The following is a 20,206-nucleotide window of genomic DNA, read 5'->3' as shown; positions in this document are numbered from 1 at the left end:
CCAAATACCCTAGTTCGAGCTCTGCTCAGTATATGAAGATTTTTCATGCAGAAATTGTAGAATTCTTGGAAAGCCTATGCCAGAAAAATTCAGAGTTCATGCTTCCCTGAGAATGCATTCTATGTTGAAAACATTGTGGGTCAACACAGGCTTTCTCATCAGATGCTTTGCCATTCGGTATCAATTGCAGATTATCTAAGAAATTCTGTAGAAGCCCGTTCGCATGTCACGCTTGTTGGTTGCAGGAGCTCCCAGGATGCATCAGGGGCTGGTGAATAAGATCAGTAACATTTCTAATGACTCTTGCATTCATTTTATGCTAAATGTATTCCCACTTTTCAACCATTACGAACAAGAGTTGCAAAGACCCTGTAGTCTAGAGGAATATTTTGCAGCCAGTCATGATAGGAAATGGGGCACTTCCTGTTTTCTATCAATTTCTGTTCTGAACAGGAGTTGATAAATGCGATTGAACAGTATAGAACGACCAACAAAGTGGCGTATAAATACCTTGCCGGTGGCACAAGTCTGCTGCTTGTTTCACGCACACAAAATTTTGTCATGGTCTGCATAACGTTTAGGTGAAGACAGTCCAAGGGCCAGGAATGGATATCTCTTGCTTTGAAATGTTTATGATTTTACCCTTTGTTGCTTTTATTGTGGTGTAGCCGGTGCACGTTTTTAACATCATATTGATGTATTCAGATTACTACGATGGTAGTGGTTACATATTTTTACAAACGTGTTCCATGTGGGAGTTGGGGCTGGGTGGGGGGCATCTGAAGGCACACCTAAAACCATCTTTATTTCTGAGGTCAGCCATGTCTCTTATTCAGTTTATGTAGCTAAATGTATTATGTTGGGCCTGCTGGTATTTGCACATTTGCAAGTGTCTGTGTGGTTTTAGTGTGTGCGCCCTTGTGGACTTTTAGCACTCTTATTAAAAATGTTAGGGAATTATTTGACTGAAAAATAAAGATTGCCAAGGGCGTGTACCACCACAGACATTGATGTGATATATTTGTGTGTGTGCCTTTGATTAATTTTTGCACCGTTGTTAAATATATTTATTCAACGTCTCGCTCCAAGTAAATATATATATATATATATATATATATATAGATACTCATTGAACGATGCGACAGCACCAGAGGACATGTGTTTCGCCGTGTTTGCGGCTCGTCGGCCCTGGGTAGCTGCGCATCGTTCGGGATTGGCAAACCAGGGGTCACTTCGCTCGCTGAGTGACCCCTGGTTTGCCAATCCCGAACGATGCGCAGCTACCCAGGGCCGACGAGCCGCAAACACGGCGAAACACGTGTCCTCTGGTGCTGTCGCATCGTTCAATGAGTATCTGTTTCTCTACGTGCAGCCATAGAAGCCATCTTAACTGTAAGTTTGAATTTCAAACACGTCTAGCATCATTTACCTTTTTTTTTTTTTAATGGCTTTTCCCCCCTCTTTATATATATATATATATATATATATATATATATATATATATCTTGAATTACGGAACTGCGATACATTTGTTAATGCACATGAGATTACTCCGTTGAACAAATATTTATCTGGTTTTCCATGCTCAATGCCCTGTGTAAAAGAAGAATGAGAGAGTCTACTTTTTGGTCCTGCCCTTAACTTCCTAGCATGTCCCTCTCACTCATGTTACAAAAATAATTACATTGAATGTAAAATGCTTTTTTATTTATTTTTAGGCCATCGCATGCTGCATTTATGCCGAGGCCAAAAAGACAACTGGACGGGAACTTATGGAAGATATAACAGATATTAAGGACTTCAAAAAGCTTTTGCGTACAAAGAAGAATGTGCTTGTTTTGTTCACCAAGACAGGTAAGCTCATTTGGTAACCTCTTTATAGTGAAGTTGGTCGAACTGCTAAGAGACTTCACTATATCAGTAGTTCGTAGTTGGGGATTTCAAATGAGACCACTTATTCACTATACCCAAATCTCCATAGTGTGCAGGTTCACTATACACAGGTTCTACTGTACTGCATTCTTTTAACATAACTTTGAAGGAGCAATGCAGGCCCCAAGAAATGTTTTTGATTGTGATGGAATGTTCAATTACTCCATAACAAACAACAACTTTATTACGAGATGATGAATGACATCCATAACATTTTAACATAAGAAATACAAACCACGTGCACAAGCACAAATCACGTGCACAAGCAGGCGTTTGCTACTCGCGTGTTAAAAGAGCAGCGAGGTGGTGACCCCCTCCCCGATATTTTTTATTTGTTATGGTTATGGTGTGTTCTGCAACAAGTAAAATGAGCTCCTGCAAAAGAACAACAATGGCAGGTGACCGACCACATGTTGTGAGGCCTCTGCTGCACACCTTTCAAAAACCCTCCCCTCTTTAAAAGAGCATGTAAGAGACTGAGGGCACAACTGAAGCAGCATCGTGTGAGCAAAGAAGAGAGAAACACAGAAGCAAAGGCTGCCAATATCACACAAGGATATGGGGTCCTCTGTCTGGGGCTGCCTTCACAGAGTGCCCTTGTAACTTTGATTGTGCAGTGACAGTGCACTGCACAACAGAAATATTTTGCATGGTGGCTCCTGATGGAAAGTTTGAGGAATGCAACAGGGCTTTGAGCCATGTTAAATGTCACCTCATTGCTCCTTTAAGCACACTTCCCTGTCTTTGTGTGGCTCATGCCACAGGTCGCGAGTTTATGCGCTGCAGTGTAAAGGACGTCAACATCAATCAGTGGAATGGAGACACAAAGGTCATCCACCATGGGTCAGTGCAACTGAGAAACGCACACAAATAGTGTGATGAATTTTTCGAGGATGAATGAGCGAACACTTTCAGTCATAGCAGCAAAAGTGCCCTGTTCCCAAAATTATTCCCTGGAGGTGCCATGGCCATGCTTCCTATCTGTAGTGCTGCTGTAAATAAAGTTGTGCTGTGATAGCAGGTTGGCCATTCCAGCCGAAACCAGCCAGAGGTGTAGCTCGACCCTCTTAGATTTCGCTGAAAAAAATTGTATGCATTCCCTTATGGATGTGTATGTAGGATATAAACCTCTTTTCGCAAGATTTTGCTTTCTTGACCATTGGGGGCGCCTCGAACTTGGTCCAAACATGAAAAAGTGTTGTCCGTTCCGCACGTCCTTCTGACACATACAGATGACATTTCTGCGCTTTCTTTGTCTGGTGCTAGAGGGGAAGGGTCCATCTAGCTTCCCAAAGAGCATATGGAACGAGAATAAATCCTGTGACGTCGTAAGAGCTCAAGAACGGAGCGCATTTTGGGCCAACTTTACGATAAATTTTTGGCAAGTTACCATTTTCTGAGGAGCCAGAGATTATTTATGCTCATAAACTACTGTATGGAGATTTGCTTCACATAAAAATTTGAAGCTTGCCTGTGTTCATCGCTTAACTAAGCAATCGAGAATATCGAGCTTTCGTAAAAAATGACACTTTTCAGATAATATGTTCACATACGTGAGGTCGTCTAGGAAGTGAAACAAATCATGCCATTTGTAGAACAAGTCGTCTCCTGTAACATATTGAAAATCAATAGGTGTATTTTTCCTTAAACGAGAAAAAAGATTTTTTTCCTCACCATACTCCGCTGCAGCTCATTCGTTAGTTGAGGTATTTTAGGAAGTCAAATAAATGTGCCTTTCTGGAAAACACCCTCTCTCATAACGTTTTGAAGGTCTACATGTGTATTTTTTCATAAGCGAGAGAAAAAAAATTCTGCAGCGCATTCATATCCCATCTGTAAGGTACCATTATCACCCTTCGAAGGAAATTCGCCTTCTGCTGTTAGTTCTACCGCGAGTACTCACAGCCGCCTCTTCGTAGCAGTTTCATCGTCGTTCCTGGTTGTCTGACTCACGATTCATGACAATGTTACGGTACACACCATTCGCCACTTGTTTATTGAACAATGTCCGAGAAATGTACTACTTCCCTGATGGCGCGTCGCAATAGAAAAAAAGAAATTACAATTGTTGCTGTTCTTGTACACCTGCACAGCTGTTCCTCTGGGTGAAAAAAAGCTTAAGGAGGGAGCATGCGTTGTGACTCAACGCCAAGGCCGTACGGTTAGAGATGAAATTGCTGAACGTGGAGCACAATGAGGCATACTGCATCCAGGGCACCAGGAGGTACTATTACTATATCTTTTGTTCATGCATATGCAGCAAAAACGTCTACCTCCAGTGAAACAAAGACAGTGCATGAACAGCTATTTTTTTCTTCCTTTTTTTACTTTCTGTTGTGAAAGAAGTGCACGCAAGACCATAACAAATGGTTTCCAAAGACTGAACGTCGCGTTCTGACGTCCTGTCAGTAAATAGCTATGCTCAGCTCGCGCAGTAAGATCCACAGCAAACAGTGGAAGAAAAATGATGATAATGGTACTTCAGAGAGATGCAAATGCGTTGACGAAGCTTTTTCCCATTTAAGAATAAATACGCCAGCATATTTTTAATATGTTATAGGAGATGGTCTGTTCTTGAAATGGTGTGATTGTTTCACTTCCCAGACGACTTCAGGTATGTGAAAACAATCATAAATGACGACGAATCTGTTACGAAGCAGCGACTGTGAGTGTTAAGTTGGTAGAACTTGGCAGAACAGCAGAAGGCGAAATTCGTCCGAAGGGTGATAATGGTACCTTACAGACGGGATGCAAGTGCGCTGACGAATCTTATTTTCTCGCGTAAGAACAAATGCATCTAAGTTTTCAAAATTTGTAAAGGAGAGGTTCTCTTTTCACAAAACAGGGTCACAAAGTTGTCACTTTTTATTTCCTAGACGACCTCAACTAACGAATGAGCTGCAGCGGAGTATGGGTAGGGAAAAAAATATTTTTTCTCGTTTAAGAAAAAATATACCTGTAGATTTTGAATATGTTACAGGAGACGATTTGTTCTGCAAATGGCACAATTTGTTTCACTTCCTAGACGACCTCAGGTATTTGAAAATACTACCTGAAAAGTGTAATTTTTTGCGAATTGTGGATATTCACGGTCGCTTAGTTAAACAATGAATATAGATCAGCGTCATATTTTTACGTGAAGCTAATCTCCATACAGTAGTTTATGAGCATAAATAATTTCGGGATCCTGCGAGAATGCAAACTTGGTGAAAATTAATCATAAACTTGGCCCAAAACGCGCGTTCTTAAACTCTCACCATGTCACCAGATTCGTTCTCGTTCTATATGGACTTCGGTAAGGTAGATCGACCCTTCTCCTCTAACACCAATCAAAGAAAGCGCAGAAATGTCATCTGTATGTGTCAGAAGGACGCGTGGAACGGACAACACTTTTCATGTTTGGGCCAAGATCGAGGTGCCCCCAATGCGCAAGGAAACTAAATCTTGAGAAAAAAAGTTTATATCCTACATACACACCCCTAAAGGAATGCACACAATTTTTTTCAGCAAAATTGAAGCGGGTCGAGCTACACCTTGGCTGGTTTTGGCTGGAATGGCCCAGGTTGCTTTGCTAAAAATGTTTTTTGCGAGTGATTCTGACACGCTGCATAACAAATTAAATTTGGCTTTAACAACCTGAAATGCCCTTTCTTTACTCCTTTGAACCTCAGTAGCATTAGTCTGTCCAGCATGCTATACAGTAAATCATAACACGGTGCAGCAATAAACTAAACTTCAGAATTACTCTCTTTGGGTTCACGTGCACCGAAGATGCACGAGACCGCAGGAAAATGAATGTATTCCAATAGCTACCTCCTTCGTGTTCTGCTCGTCCCCAACAGTGTAAGGTCACATTTAACTAGCTAGTTCTGAAGACTGTTTTGTTTGTTGAGTAGCATGTATTAGCTGCATTTGTGCAAGACTGTTTGGTGAACCAGGTTTTCACTGATGTAACGACCTCAAGCGTGATAGCAACAAGCTCATGTATTGTGTTGTATTTGCAGCAAGAGATGGGTCGGAGCTCCTGCGCATATGTGCTGATGTTGCCTTGGAAATGAAAGGGCAGGCAACACTTGGATACATTGACTGTGGTGGGTAGGTATGCTTCATTCCAACATGTTTCCTAAACTAGAAATGCAGGAAACTACAACAAATCTTCAGGATGTTTGTTGAAACAAAAACTTTACAGTGTGCACGTAGCTGAAGCAATTTTAAGAAGCATTATTCTGGTGCCTGCTAGCTGACATGTTATCTTGTATAAACATTTTCATAGTGACGGCAAGAAGCTTTGCAAAAAGCTGAAGGCAGTCCCTGATCCCACTGTGTTCAAACACTACAAGTGAGTACATTTGTGCATTGCTGGTGTTGGAGAAACTGGAACAATTTTCTATTGCAACTTTACTGATGCTCTGCTTTGGCCCTCAATTGAATTGCATCCCGTTATTGGTGTTGATGAGCCTTGCTTTGTCACGAGCTTGCTGTATATTGTCTTGGCACTACAGGGACGGCGAATTTCACAAGGATTATGACAGAAAGGTCGCGCTTCAGGTAAGCTTCTATACTCCATTTTCTTTTCCCACACACGGGATGTTCAGTGTAATGCACCAGACATCGTGCAAACATTTAGCTAGGTGCAGCTCTAGACCCAGTGTGATACTGCTTGGTGTTACGTGAACCTTGTGCATCACGATGATTGAGAGTCTCAGTGAACACTGGGTTATATAAATTCAAAGAATGTTTTGCTATAGATGAAAAGATAACGTATTATGCATGCATTGCCATCTCTGAAGGGGACACTCATAACTTGGGGCATACATATGCATTTTGTAGTGATTAACATGTAATATCTTAGTTTTCTAGCTTGGAATGACATGCCCTGTCTTTGATCATGTAAACATGAAATATTTCCTTTCATTGCATTCTATTCTATGACTTCTTCTTCTTCTTTCTCAAAAGAAATGAGCAAAGTACAGTTTAGTGCAAAAATCCTGTTTTCCGAGTGACATTTTTTAATTATGATTTAGTGTCATGCTGTGTGTTTAGCTCCTAAACAACAAAATATTGAAACAAACATCCGTCCACTGCATACACAATCTAGTGACTTCCTCTGGCTCTATTGGCAGTGTACTTCTAGTGCCAGATTTGTTCACTAAACAAAGCTTCTAACCCTCCTGAAACCCTGCGTGTCGGTCCCGTTTTTGTGTGTTTGGAGAACCAAAATGAAGGGGTGCTTATGCACATCTAGCTTTTTAAATTGTATGTTGTGCAGATGTGTGGCCATTGGCACGAGAAATTGGTTGCATGTGTATCAATATTTGTTCCGTTTCTTTAAACCTTCGTGTTTTTAACAGTCCATGGTGAATTTCCTGAGAGATCCAACTGGCGACATTCCCTGGGAAGAAGATGAGCAAGGAGTAGACGTATACCACGTACCCGATGCAGAAGTGAGTCCATTTTATTTTTCATGGGATTGATGATCCTGGATACATCACATTAAAGGTGGAAACCCACAGGTCAGGTGCACTGCCTCTGAAAACCCCCCGACTGATTGAATGTCGTTAAAGTATAATAATGATCTATAAAAATGTCATCTTATAACTAGTGATGATACAAATTTTTTGCAAACCTCACGTTTTCAGTCAAACACGCTACATGTAGTTTGCAAGATTGGACAAACGTCCAAATTTCTACTCTGACTAACGCATATGAGGGTTCGCAATCAGTCTGGCTGTAGCGCATGTAGCACATAGCAAGATATAATTAGGGCCTGACTTTTTCTGGTTATATTTTCCAGAAAAATCGGGGGGTAAATATCCGGTTCTATCTCGCTTCAATAATTCGGGTGTACTCGGGTTGAACTTAACCTGATTCACCCGAGTTCTGATTGAATCGGATTGGATCAGGCGTAAATCTTTGGTGTACTTGGCATAATACACGACATACCAGTAGACACAAAGCATCAATATTTAGTCCATATGCATCTAAGAGACAGCAGGGTCACTGTTTTGACAGTTTGTATGTGCATGAGAGATCTGATGTATGTGCATATTCATGCATTTAAAACATGGTTTCCAAAGTTCTGCGCTATTTGTGATGCGTTCGGATTCCCATGGTCCAGCAGTTTTTGGGGAAATATCGGGTTAAACCCTGCTCTCTTTTTTTTATTTTTCTTATTTGAATCGTGAGATAAATATCGGGCATAATCGGGTATAGCCCTAAAAAGTCAGGTCCTAGATATGATGTGTCATAGTCCAAACAACACCAGTATGCGGCAGCTTTTCGGGCCATCAAACACTTCCTTCCGCTCCAAGGGAAGAAGTACACTCACGTGTGCAAAGAAGTGTAATCTTGGCAAGCTTTTTTAATTTTTTGGAATAGGAGCTTAATTTGCTTTTGGGAATTTTAACCTCGACAGGTTCGTGACATCACTGCTAAACACTTTCAGTGCATTCAAAATTTAAATGGCTTGCGTGTATTATTCTGTGCCTATACTTGAATCTGTAACAAAACACATGCACCTAATGAACTAAGGGGGCATGGCGGAAGTGGTTAATTGGACGTGTGCACTAAATGTTTTGTGCTGTGATACCCAGGGTCTTGGAAAACTTCTGCAGAGAGAAAAGAATCCGGTCATGGTGATGTTCTACGCTCCATGTAAGTTTCAATAGATGAGTGCACAAAGTGATTTGATCTTGTGCAAGAAATCTACTCTACATTACGAACGCTACAGTGTTAACTGGGTGAAAGTGTAACGATAGATGAACGCATTTATTGGCGTGAAAAATTATGCAATTTTTCCAATCTGTTTGCGTGAAATACTAGTAGCGAAGTGCTACGTCTGATTTGAGCTGAATATAATTTGGATAATTCATGAGTAGATAACAAAAATTTCTATTTGATCCGCTGTATTTCCTGTGTACTTCTCCTACATGGAATACCCAATCACTTAGTGCCAGTAACTTGGTTATTTTGAGTCTTCAGAGCAACATTCGTACGACTTTGAAGAAAACAAGTGCATCCAATATGCCTTCATGAGGGATTGCCAATTTACGTCGCTTTTACACCGTGGAGGAGCAGTACACTCCATAAGAGTATTGTTTTCATCCATTTCAGATTCATTGATTCTGTGGAGCAATGTAAGGAGAATTTATTGCTAGGTTGTGTTTCTTCTATTCACACTGTTCACATACTAATGTTTGTGCACATTGGTCATTGAGTAACACTAGCTGCCATTTCTAAGTGAAAAGGTCTGCACCATTTTTCTGTGAAACTGCACCATCTCCAACGAAACAAGATTCTACGTCATGGTGTGCTTTGCTTTTATAATACCCCTTCCTGATTATTTTAATAATCCGTATATTTGAGATAGGTACGGTGTGGTTTACAAATATATGAAAACCTTATGGAAGCCAGCATGTGCATGCTGTGGTGGAGGCAGTCAGGTCGCATGCTCCTTTTGGACTCCATCGAAACTAAATTATGAGGGGTTGTGAGATCACCCTGTTCCTTTTGATAACTTTTTGGGGCGGTACTGAGAATATCCATGTCCTACTCTGTAACACTCCCGTGATGCATAATCAGCTGCACAAGCATTGGATAGTGGTAGTATGAGCCCAATAATGTGTTATATGTTAAGAACGAACTTGTATTCTGGTCACCGTACTTGAAAAGTTGCACATTTTTAAGAAACGTAGCTAACCTGGAACACGATGTCTGCATGGTGCACTCTGTGCACTACATGTCATCCACTCTGGATGTCTCAACCAACTAAGTTTCATTGAGGGAGAAATAAGTGTGACTAATCACTATTTGGGAACAGCACAAACACTTTATGGACCATTACAGTGCCCGGGTCAGTGGCGTCACTAGTGGGGTGCGGTGGGTGCGGTCCACACCGGGTGCAGCGACGGAAGAGGTGACGCGCCGCACCAATATTGCCGCTTCCTCCCGTTCTCTGTGGCACAATGACTCCAAAAACACCATGAGGTGCCTTGTGTGAGGCACTTTTTTTTTTCTGAGTGTGGTGTAATACGTTTATCATGAATCGCCTGGTACGGAAAGGTACGTTAATGGGGCACGGGGTGGGGTGTGTGTGTGGGGGGGGGTGACGCAAAGAGCTCCCGCACCGGGTGACGCCGTACCCTAGCGACGCCACTGGCCTGGGTACCATTGAAGTTAAGGGGGCTCAGGGGCTGGTACACTTTAACATACCTATGTGTAAAGATGAGTGCGGTGCGGGTATACCCGCGGGTATCCACGCAAGTTTGCTCTTCGCGGGTACACATTTACGTGTCATAGCAGGTTGCGGGTAAGGCGCTGGTAGACCCGCACTGCCTCCGCGGATTACACGGGTATACCCGCAATACCCTCGGGCACAAAACCAGCCTGTCTGCTTTTGGTGTACGACCCGATTTATCGCGAACATTGTGCGCAAAATATTTTCCAAGACGTTCCATATCCAGTCCTTCCTTCCAGTCCTTTGAGAGAGGGAGGGTGAGAGTCCAGCTGATTATGAGACCGGAAAGGTTGTTAGTGTGGGCAATAAAAATGGGGTGGGTTATCGCCCCTGGCGCTGAAACTCCCCATTCATCATCTCAAAATAAAGTTGTTATTGTCACTCTTTGGCTGTGTTTGCCACATAGGGCTAAACTTGGCTATCTTTCGACACGACGACTCGCTTCGCGTTAGTAAGCTGGCAACCATGTCAACTGGTTAGTTGGGTTTTTTTCTTTCGGATTTTAGGCTAGGACGCGCTATTTAGCGTTGTCTGCCTGCTACAAAGAGTACAGCCACTAGATCATCATCATCATCATCAGCTCAAAAGGAAAATCGGGGCATACTGCACACCGCACACCCCGTCGGTAAAGAGGAATAACTTTAAACCGGAACAAAGCCTGGCGAAGAAATTTTTTAGCATGTCCGCACAGTTCGCTGTTTTTTGCTGGACCCTCGTTTCAAAGAGGCCCACCAGGGGTGCACCAACAATCAATCCATCCATCCATCCAGTGTCTGACTGTTAGAAAAGTGGCTGGCTAACGGACAGTGTACCCATCATCAATAAATCATTTCGTGCTATGACGATCATGTGGCGTAACTGAAACATGTATGCACATTGAGCTGCGGGTGCACCTGCGGGTATGCGGGTACCCGTCGGGATGTGCGGGTGCGGATGCGGGTTGCACCAATGACATTGCTGCGGATGCGATGCGGATGCGGGTACAAATTTTTATACCCGCACTCATCTCTACCTATGTGGCTCATTCTGTGCCATAGCTTCGAGGAAAAAAGATAATCTTTCATGTCGTGTCATAGTCTGTGATGTACAGACCCTTCAACACGCTTGTCGAGCTCTTGAGCCTGGGAGAGCTTCTGCCATTTGCATTGGTCATTGCAAGCGTTATGAGTGTCTGCCTCACTGGCAGGGATGACTGTCGTGATGCCACAGCCGAATTTTCACAGCCGAAACAGTTTCGATTAGGGGTGTGCGAATATTTGAGTCCTCGAATTCGAATCAAATATCAATCACTCGAAGTATTCGAATCGAATCGAATCGAATACTCAATATTCGGTTTTCCGAATATTCGACTGTTCGCCGAATGTGAACGACACCTCCCGAAAGTGGGCTTCACCTAATGCTTCCCTGTGTGAGGTGAAGCCTGCTTTACAAAATTGCCAGTGCTGCATGACCAACACAGACACATTGTAGTTCAGCTTAAGATAACATTAGCCCAAGTTTATTGAGCATACTTCGCCTGAAGAAGGGGCGGCGTCCCTCCAGTGTGCATTTTAGCGGTGCCAGTGGGAGATTTCTTTAAAAAGTTAAGACTTTTAAATAATGCCTACAGCCCAGGAACAGAAACGGTGTCTTAAAGATGCTCCTTACGTTCAAAGCAAAGCAACTTCCCTAGGCGAGACATACACACTCCAGCAAAGAAGCTAAAAGACATTCATGACAAAGCTGAGGCAGGATGCCCACTTGTTTGTTTCACAAGTGACCTATGGATGTTCAGAAACAATTGCAGCCTCAACTGTGTAACAAGCCGCTGCCTGACACCAGATTTTCAAGTTAAGATCATTACCCCAGTATGTACTCACCTGAAAAGCGGGATACACTATCATGTAATATTAAAGAGTAGTGACTTCCCACAGAAGAATTACGTGTGTCTCGTGGCTAGAAATTTCAAACTTTTGGTGCAGTAAGCATGTATTGTAAACTTTGCATGACTATTCAATATTCGATTCGGTATTCGACATTTTTTCCTCCATTGGATCTGATATTCAATTTGACTTCAAATATTTGGATTCGCACACCCCTAGTTTCGATATTTGTGATGCCGATTTTTTGGGTCTACAAGCCTTGAAATGCCTTATTTGTAGTGTCACTCCTCCTTTAATATAGCTCATATAAAAGTTGAAGCCAAAGCCTGTCATTGAAATTGAAGCGTGTATTGTTTTTCTGTTTTTCACTTGATTGCTCATAGCACATAGTGCAACACAATGATAATGTCATGGGAATTTGACAGCTCACACGCTTTTGTGTTTCCCAATGTGAACCACCCTGTGTGTGTTCATGTCAAATTTTTGCTTCCTGCATCGTAATTTTGCTTCTTTTTCGTTTTTTAAGGGTGCGGTTTCTGCAAACGAATGAAGCCAGACTACAGTGCAGCAGCAACAGAGTTGAAGGGACAATTTGTAAGTCAGTTGCACCAAGATACGATATAAGTCAAATATGATTAGCATTAATTCGGTGCTCTCTTTCTGGAAGGTGTACATGTGCACCATAAAGTTGCTGTCCTTGTGCAGTCCTTTTTCCCCTCTAGCTAATCTACACTTCAGTAGGAGGATTCGTTTATGAATGAAAAAGATAGCTCTGCCCTTATTGGTGCCTTCCGTTATTTCTGTGAGTGCTTAACAATCTATCGTTATGCAATTTATTAGCATTTTGTGTAGCTTGGTAGAGTACAGCTCAAATGGTTAGGATCATCTAATCTAGTCTTATTGATAAGTGCAGAATCTGAACTTCATCAGGTGTAACTACATAGGTTATTAGCCGGACAGGTCCAGTCGTAGTTCAAGTTGTGCAAGTTCGGATGGGGAATTTCCGACAACCTAGTCCTCATATGGTGGCTTTGTGGCCTAATTTCAAAATCTATAGTCAACGCTCTGCAGCACTGGCATCTGCACAGGACTCACGCTCGCACGTTACGGTTAACGTTTACGGCGACTGTATGTAATGCATGTAGTGCAAAACGAGGTCGTTCATGAAACAATTTTTCTGACACAGGTGCTGGCTGCGATGGACGTAAATAAACCTGAGAATGCTGTCGTCCGGAGACACTTCAACATAACTGGCTTCCCAACTTTGTTGTACTTTGAGTGGGTACATTTTTACTTGCTGGTTGAAACTGCAGTGTGCCTGTACCTAATATGGATGGGTGATGAAGGTTCTGTGTCCTTCATGTTTTTATCTGGAGCAGTTCCTCTTTTTATAGTATATTCAAATGGATGTTTACAGGTGCTTTTAACACAAGGTTGTGTGGTCCTCATCTTGCCCTTTTTGTATGCACTGGCACACTGTTCATGACAGCAGAGTTGGCAGCTCTGGGAAATGCCCTGTCAATATTTGCACTTGAAACTGGCCTAAGATGCTGAACTTTTTTGGTTAAACTTAAGCTTCAGTTACTAACTTTAGTAAAGCTTACTTCTGCGAAAATTTGTCATACTTTTATCATTCCTACTCATATAGAAAATTTGGAACCGTAAATATCATGTATGCTCAGAAAAGTAATAGCTCTTGCACATCAAACGTAGGCTTCGGATAGGCATGGGATAAATAGGCATCATCTGCAGTAGAGTAATTGCAATTTCTGGAGTGCATATATGCGTACTTTAACTGCTTTTTTCATCCTTGTGAATGCAGGAATGGGAATCTCAAGCACAAGTATGATGGAGCAAACACCAAAGATTCTCTTATAGAATTCATGAAAAAGTAAGTTCAAGGCACCTACAACAGTTGAACCTCTATATAACGAAATTGAAAATGACCACACTTTACACACCGCGCATGGCGTTGTGTCATTTGACTGGCTTCAAAATACAAACGATGCTCTCATTCTTTAATATCATGCAAGTTTTGTAGAATGCAAACGTCATCGTCATACTTATAGTACCATTCAGGGGTGTACGAAAAAAACATTAGCCTGAACAGTCTTTTCTGCTGCAATCACGGAACATTCGTATCTCATGGATAGCAACATCGTTTTTCTTTTGCTGTCGAACATGGCATTGATTATCGCAAGTGTCTCGTCCACTGAGAAATGCGGTAGTTTTTGGATTACGCTAATCGCAAAGAACCACAGGAAACAGATGAAACACGAAAGTGACACGGGAGCGACCACGTGGCTCCCATAGCAAAAGTGATGAAGTGAATGCCCGATCGGCACGATCTGCGAATTAGGTCATCCCACGTGACAACATCAGTAACCAATAACAACGCACTGTGACATCGATGTTACCCCTCTTTTCCTCACATGGGGTGGGGCCAACATGTGGCATCCTCCCTCACCTCTCTTTCTCAGTTGGGGACCGGCGCATGCAGGCTTCGTTAAATAGAACAACTCTAATGAGGACACTTTGTTAAATCAAGCACAGAAATGCATTGGCCTCTATGGAGAAGTGTACATGCAACAAATATTTTATGTTAAATACAGGATTTCGTTAAATTGATGCTCGCTATATCGAGGTTCAACTGTATTTCTCGTTGCTTTATAGAGCAATTGCTACAAACCTACCACTGTGAAAACTATATTCCAATGAGATGCAAAATGCATGCAAATAATGCACATTGAATAGTCAAGTTGGCTTACCACAATGTTAAAAACTTGGGAATGACAAATGATCAGGTTTCAGCGGCACATTCCTCATTTTTTTTTTTTCCTTTTCCTCATTCTCTGGTTCCAGCTCTAACATTTGTTCCTGTTTTTCTTTCATTTCATATTTTTCACATTAGTAGCAGTGCACACAGTGGCACACAGGGAGAGGGAAACAAAGGGGAAATCCTCCTCCCCCACGGCAAGTCCCCATAGAACCCCTCCCGAAATATTTTTCTGGCTGCACCACTGAGCGCACAGACCTTCTAGTCGTGAGCACACGTTATGCTTGTTCAAGGGAGCTTTCCCCAAAGGTCGTAAATGAATTAGACTACTCAGGTCAAAACAAGAGATGACAATAAATCAGCATGGCTACAGTGGAGTTAGTGTGGTAGGCGAATCAGATCAAAGCTGACCGAAAGGAGTTTTATACACTTTGCTACGTAAATACCCTACTGGTGCTTTCAGTGTTTGCAAATAAACAGAGCAAACCGGAAGACGTACAGGGAGCAAAATCCGGTTGACGTGTGCTGACGCACCCTAGTGGTGTGGAACCGGTGAAAGGGTCTTTACGAACGACTGACACAAATACAGGCTTACAGGAAGCACGTCTGGATGACGCACGCCCTGGCGCACCCTGAGGACGCGAAATTGTCTATAGTTCGATACTCGCATCAATTGCAGGTTGAGCAGTGTGCTGCTTTAAGCCTTTGTGAGAGATGCAAATGACAACTGTTGATGATGAAAATGATAAATGGCAGTTATTTGCTTCAATGTGAACCGTCATTGACACTTCATCATATTGGTGATTTTCAGAATAATGTCATGCAAAGAAAATGTTTAAAATTTGAGCCTGGATTTAGTGCCTCAAAATCATGATTGAATAATTGTGTTATGAGCATGATACAGCCTTCTACAAGCTTATGGAAAGCTATGTCTGTGTCTATGTCCAAGGTATTTAAAGCAGCCTTTTGGTCTTTATGCTACACTCTGTTGTTTTCCTATATGTCATACGTGACATTTTGTCAACCGCTTGATGTGTTCTAGCCCGGGGAGGCAGACTGGCAAACCGAAGGAAGATGAAGCATGGGCAGACACAAGTAGTGATGTGGTCCACCTGACAGACTCCACTTTCACCTCATTCTTGGAGAAGGAGCCCTCTGTGCTAGTTATGTTTTATGCACCCTGTAAGTGGCTTACCATCCTTCATGAGAGCTGTAGAGAACAAAATTTATATGTGAGAAATTTAGATTTGAGTGTAGACTGTGTGGTGCTAGGATGGATGGATGGATGGATATGGATGGACAGATATTTCATATTTACCTCACTTCCTGATACTGCAATGAATTAATGGACAAGCATTCTGTGTTGCGACCGGTTGCGAGGGCACAACATCAAAATGTGTGGGCTATTGTCAGCAAGGCATCGCAGGGCACAGAATGAGTACGAACGACTGCAGTGAATATTTTGTATGCTTGCAGGCATTCTGTACCTTTTTGCACCTAATAATTCTTTGAAAACTTTCACTGTTGGCAACATAGTGCAATACACACACACGCAAACAAACACACACACAAACAAACAAACAAAGAAAGAATGCATTCTGGATTCCCTTTTAGCCTCTACCCTTACTTGAGAATCTCTTGGCACTCCTCCTGAGCCTTTGCACTACTTGTGTGAGCGACGGCCCGGTTGCTTTGTCTCTTTCCTGAGGTCTCTTTCTGATTTCGAAGACCCGCAAACGTTGCTTTTCCAGCCATGTCAAGCATCAACACTTTTCACTTGTCCTGATTCTGTGTTGTTGCTTAGGGGGCCAAAGTTAACTTGGGATCCCTGAAAACCTTGGCGATAACAGCTCTTAACGTTGATATTACAGCGTTCTGTATAGCATACCGTTGAGAATATGTGGCATGAAAATAGGCTTAGTTCCCATGAAAGTGGATTTTAGTGTGGGGTATGGCTGTGACTAGTATTGACTGTATTATGAATGTTTCTGAACGTTCTTCATAACACTAAGCAATTAGTACTGAATGTCAGGGACGTTTATGGCTTAGTGAGGGAAGCTTATGGCTTGTGGCTGCTTGACTTCCACCTAGTATGCTCATTTTGCATGCATGTTATAGCCTTTTGATCTGTACTGCGTTTATTGCAGTGTCAGCTGTAACAGACATGGCAAAATCTACAAACTTCTACGTAATGTCCAGGTTCCACACAAGAAGTGCAGTTTGAAATGCACATTTGACAAGATGCTGAGCTTAACATAACAGATCCGGCTTTTTATTTTTAGGGTGTGGCCATTGCAAGAAGATGAAGCCCGAATATGTAGAGGCAGCTGCTAAGCTGAAAGCTGACAATGTAAGTGTGATAAGAATGTACTATTCTTAGGTATTGATGTTTAGTTAATCATTTATCTCCCTGCAATTTCATCATAGCAGTAAAGTTGATTTACCAGGCAGCCATCACGATTATTTCTTTTAACTTTTTTGGGTGTCTGAATCCCAAAGCACTGGAATGATCTCCCAAACAGCATTGCTGTAATTTATGCCCAGCAAAAATTTAAAGGTGGTGCCCGGACAAAAGACGCAGTTGAACTGATTGTGTGATCGGAATAGTGGATGCCTGAAATACATGTAACCGGAATATCTCTTTTTGAAACAGTCGTCTTAGATTCGAGAAAATACGGTAGTTTCCGTGCAATTTGATGTAATGCATGGCAAGAGCAGAATACGGATGTTGGGAGCATGCTGGAATTCCTTTTCTGGAAGTCGGAGAAAACATCACTCGGACAAGGCCAATCAGGAAGCGCCCTTTGGTGCGGACAAGTCCAATCAGAGAGTGGCCGAAGTGCCTTTGGCGACCGACTGTCAGGCGGGTGAGACTGCGTCTGCAGGTCGCAGAGAGTCTGTGATCGGCTTGTGGAATGTAGTTTCTGGGTCAGTGTCATACGTGTCCATACAGCCAGGAGCATAACGACATGCTCCGCGTGACATGGTGGCATCAGGGCTCACACTAGTAAGCAAAAATCTGCGGAGTGTATTGCGGTGTGAACGTGAAGCAGACGAGCTCTGAGACAATCGCCTGTGCTGCGCTCCCATTCGTGTGCCTAACTTATGTCATCATGATGCTACTATCGCTGGGGCTTCCTTAGCTGTAGAGGGAGTGTGAATCTTTAAAACTCCTTTATTTAAGATGTGAGCTGTTCTTGGAAGTGAAACTTGGCAAATGGACTGTGGAATGGAAGTGGTGCCGAACGATGGTCCCTGTAACATATTGTGCACAAAGATTAGATGTAATGGCTTCTTGCTGGCATGCACTTTTGTCTGTTATTATCGAAGAATAATAAAGTTACCTCGATGCAGATCCCTGGTGTCTTAGCAGCTGTTGATGCTACGACTGAAAAAACTGTGGCTGAAAAGTTCAAGATTACTGGATACCCTACTGTAAAGTATTTCAAGTAAGGTCACTATGAAGCCTTGATTGTTATCCATGTGTGCTGCATCTATGCAGGTTTTTTAGCAATTGTCAATTCTGGAGAAAAACCCTCACTACAGTAGACCTGCTTTGGACGATCCCGTATTAAAGAACATTTACGTGTGAATGTAGAAATGACCTTTAACTTCAGCTCAAACCATTTGGAGAAGAAAGGTTCACTCAGACTAACTCATGTGTCTTGCAGCATTGCAGAGCCTATCTCTGTGGCGAATTTTACACGATTCGAGCGCAGAAGCTTATGTATAGGGCCTGACTTTTTCGGGTTTTATTTTTGGCCAAATTCGGGGGGTAAATATCGGGCGATATTTTTCATTGGAAAATTCGGGTGTATTCGGGTTAAATCCCGTTACGGCATATTCTGTCGTCAGGAATTCGGGTGATTTTTTATTGTTTAATAAAAATTTGTCTTAACGTGGAACTAATGTTTAGCAATGTTATCAAACTTTATTTTAATGCACGCTTATGAGTGTGCCACGCGACCCGGATGTTTTCGGGTAGATTCGGGTTAAACCCGAATTTTACAGATTTCGTTCGGGGGGTAAATATCGGGCGGATACGGGTTTAACCCTAAAAAGTCAGGCCCTACTTATGTATTGTTGCGTGCCAACATTATCAGGAGCTTGTGTCTGTCCAAGATGGTACAGTGGAATCCCGTTAATTCGAGCTCGGTTAATTAGAACTGGAGCTTGGGTCCCGTCAACATCATGTGTATTCAGAAGCGGGGAAACACCTGCTAGTTCAAATACAGGAACGTGCATAAAAATGCGTTGGAACAAGATTGCCCAACTACACCGGCCGAACCTTACAAATTCGCAGGGTTTGCGATTGAGTTGGATTCAAAATCTCTCTGGGTCAAGACCCTTCCTACAGACCACATAGCCAACAACAGGGCACGGATGACGGACGATATTTTCTCAAATTGAGTTCATTGTTGGGTTGGGTTCAACGTCGCCAATTATGTTGATAGAGTCGTGGATGAAAAAATTAATGCAAACGCATATAACAGATCATTTTCAGCCCTAAGGTGTTTTGATGCTTGCTTGTAAGGAAACCTTTTGAAATATGAATGAGCCACTTGTATTTCCAGCATCACATGACCGTGAATGTATGGCAAGGCCTAGGGAGCCATGATTCGTCTCTGATGCAACTGGCATGCACTGCCAACGCATCACACCCTCATTCAGAACACCTCCCTTTAGTTTGAACAGATCTTCGGTCCCCTTAGTCTCGAAGTTAATGGGATTGCCCTGTATTTGTCAAACTTGCTGCTGCAATCGTTGCTCAACTGTCTTGAATTATGTGTTCTCACCAACCCCAATGATGTGCTGCCCTCAAGTCCTGTGCTTGTGCTTTGTAGTCATGACACTTGAAGTAGTCATTTGAGCATGGTGAACGGTTCTGCTGTTCTTCAGCTTTATTCATGCTTCAGCAGTCAGAAGAGGAGTGATGCAAAGAATATGTGATTTGCATATTTGTCTTATATGGCATCCAAATCTATTTGATGCACTCTGCAATGCATATTGAGTTCAATATCATGATTGACAATATGAGTTCGACGTATTTGTTCTAGGAATGGACAGCTTGCATTTGATGCGAACCAGCGGACAGCAGCAAAAATAGTGGAGTTCATGAAGGAGTAAGTAACTGTGTGTGCAGACACCCAGACCTTTTCCTAAATGATCTTGATCGGACTTACTGAAAGGAACACAGCAACAAGAGAGATATCTACTTTACAAATGCTGCATGACCTGACCTAGATGGCCTCTTTGGCAGGGGTGTGGAAATATTTGAAATTTTTTAATATGAATCAAATACAAATATGTATCTGCAAGATTGCCCTCAAATATCGAATCAAATTTTGAATATCACATCATAGTATAAAGTAGGGGTGTGCAAATATAACGCTCAAACTA

At 42.3% G+C, this 20,206-nt stretch overlaps 1 protein-coding gene across 1 annotated transcript in view; it reads left to right on the top strand.

The window, feature by feature from the left end:
* Positions 1 to 20,206, top strand: part of LOC135394506 (protein disulfide-isomerase A5-like) — a 35,066-nt gene that overhangs the window by 996 nt on the left and 13,864 nt on the right. The window contains exons 2-14 of the mRNA XM_064625281.1: positions 1,719 to 1,854; positions 5,937 to 6,027; positions 6,206 to 6,271; positions 6,435 to 6,480; positions 7,284 to 7,376; positions 8,526 to 8,586; positions 12,557 to 12,624; positions 13,217 to 13,308; positions 13,853 to 13,921; positions 15,849 to 15,988; positions 17,089 to 17,156; positions 18,161 to 18,255; positions 19,864 to 19,929. Of these exons, the coding sequence (XP_064481351.1) occupies positions 1,719 to 1,854; positions 5,937 to 6,027; positions 6,206 to 6,271; positions 6,435 to 6,480; positions 7,284 to 7,376; positions 8,526 to 8,586; positions 12,557 to 12,624; positions 13,217 to 13,308; positions 13,853 to 13,921; positions 15,849 to 15,988; positions 17,089 to 17,156; positions 18,161 to 18,255; positions 19,864 to 19,929 (1,091 nt within the window). The remainder of the gene's footprint in view (positions 1 to 1,718; positions 1,855 to 5,936; positions 6,028 to 6,205; positions 6,272 to 6,434; positions 6,481 to 7,283; positions 7,377 to 8,525; positions 8,587 to 12,556; positions 12,625 to 13,216; positions 13,309 to 13,852; positions 13,922 to 15,848; positions 15,989 to 17,088; positions 17,157 to 18,160; positions 18,256 to 19,863; positions 19,930 to 20,206) is intronic.

This window comes from Ornithodoros turicata, chromosome 5 (assembly GCF_037126465.1).
Source record: "Ornithodoros turicata isolate Travis chromosome 5, ASM3712646v1, whole genome shotgun sequence".
NCBI lineage: Eukaryota > Metazoa > Arthropoda > Arachnida > Ixodida > Argasidae > Ornithodoros > Ornithodoros turicata.
Note: the sequence above shows the minus strand (reverse complement) of the source record. Positions and strands in the feature narration are given on the sequence as shown.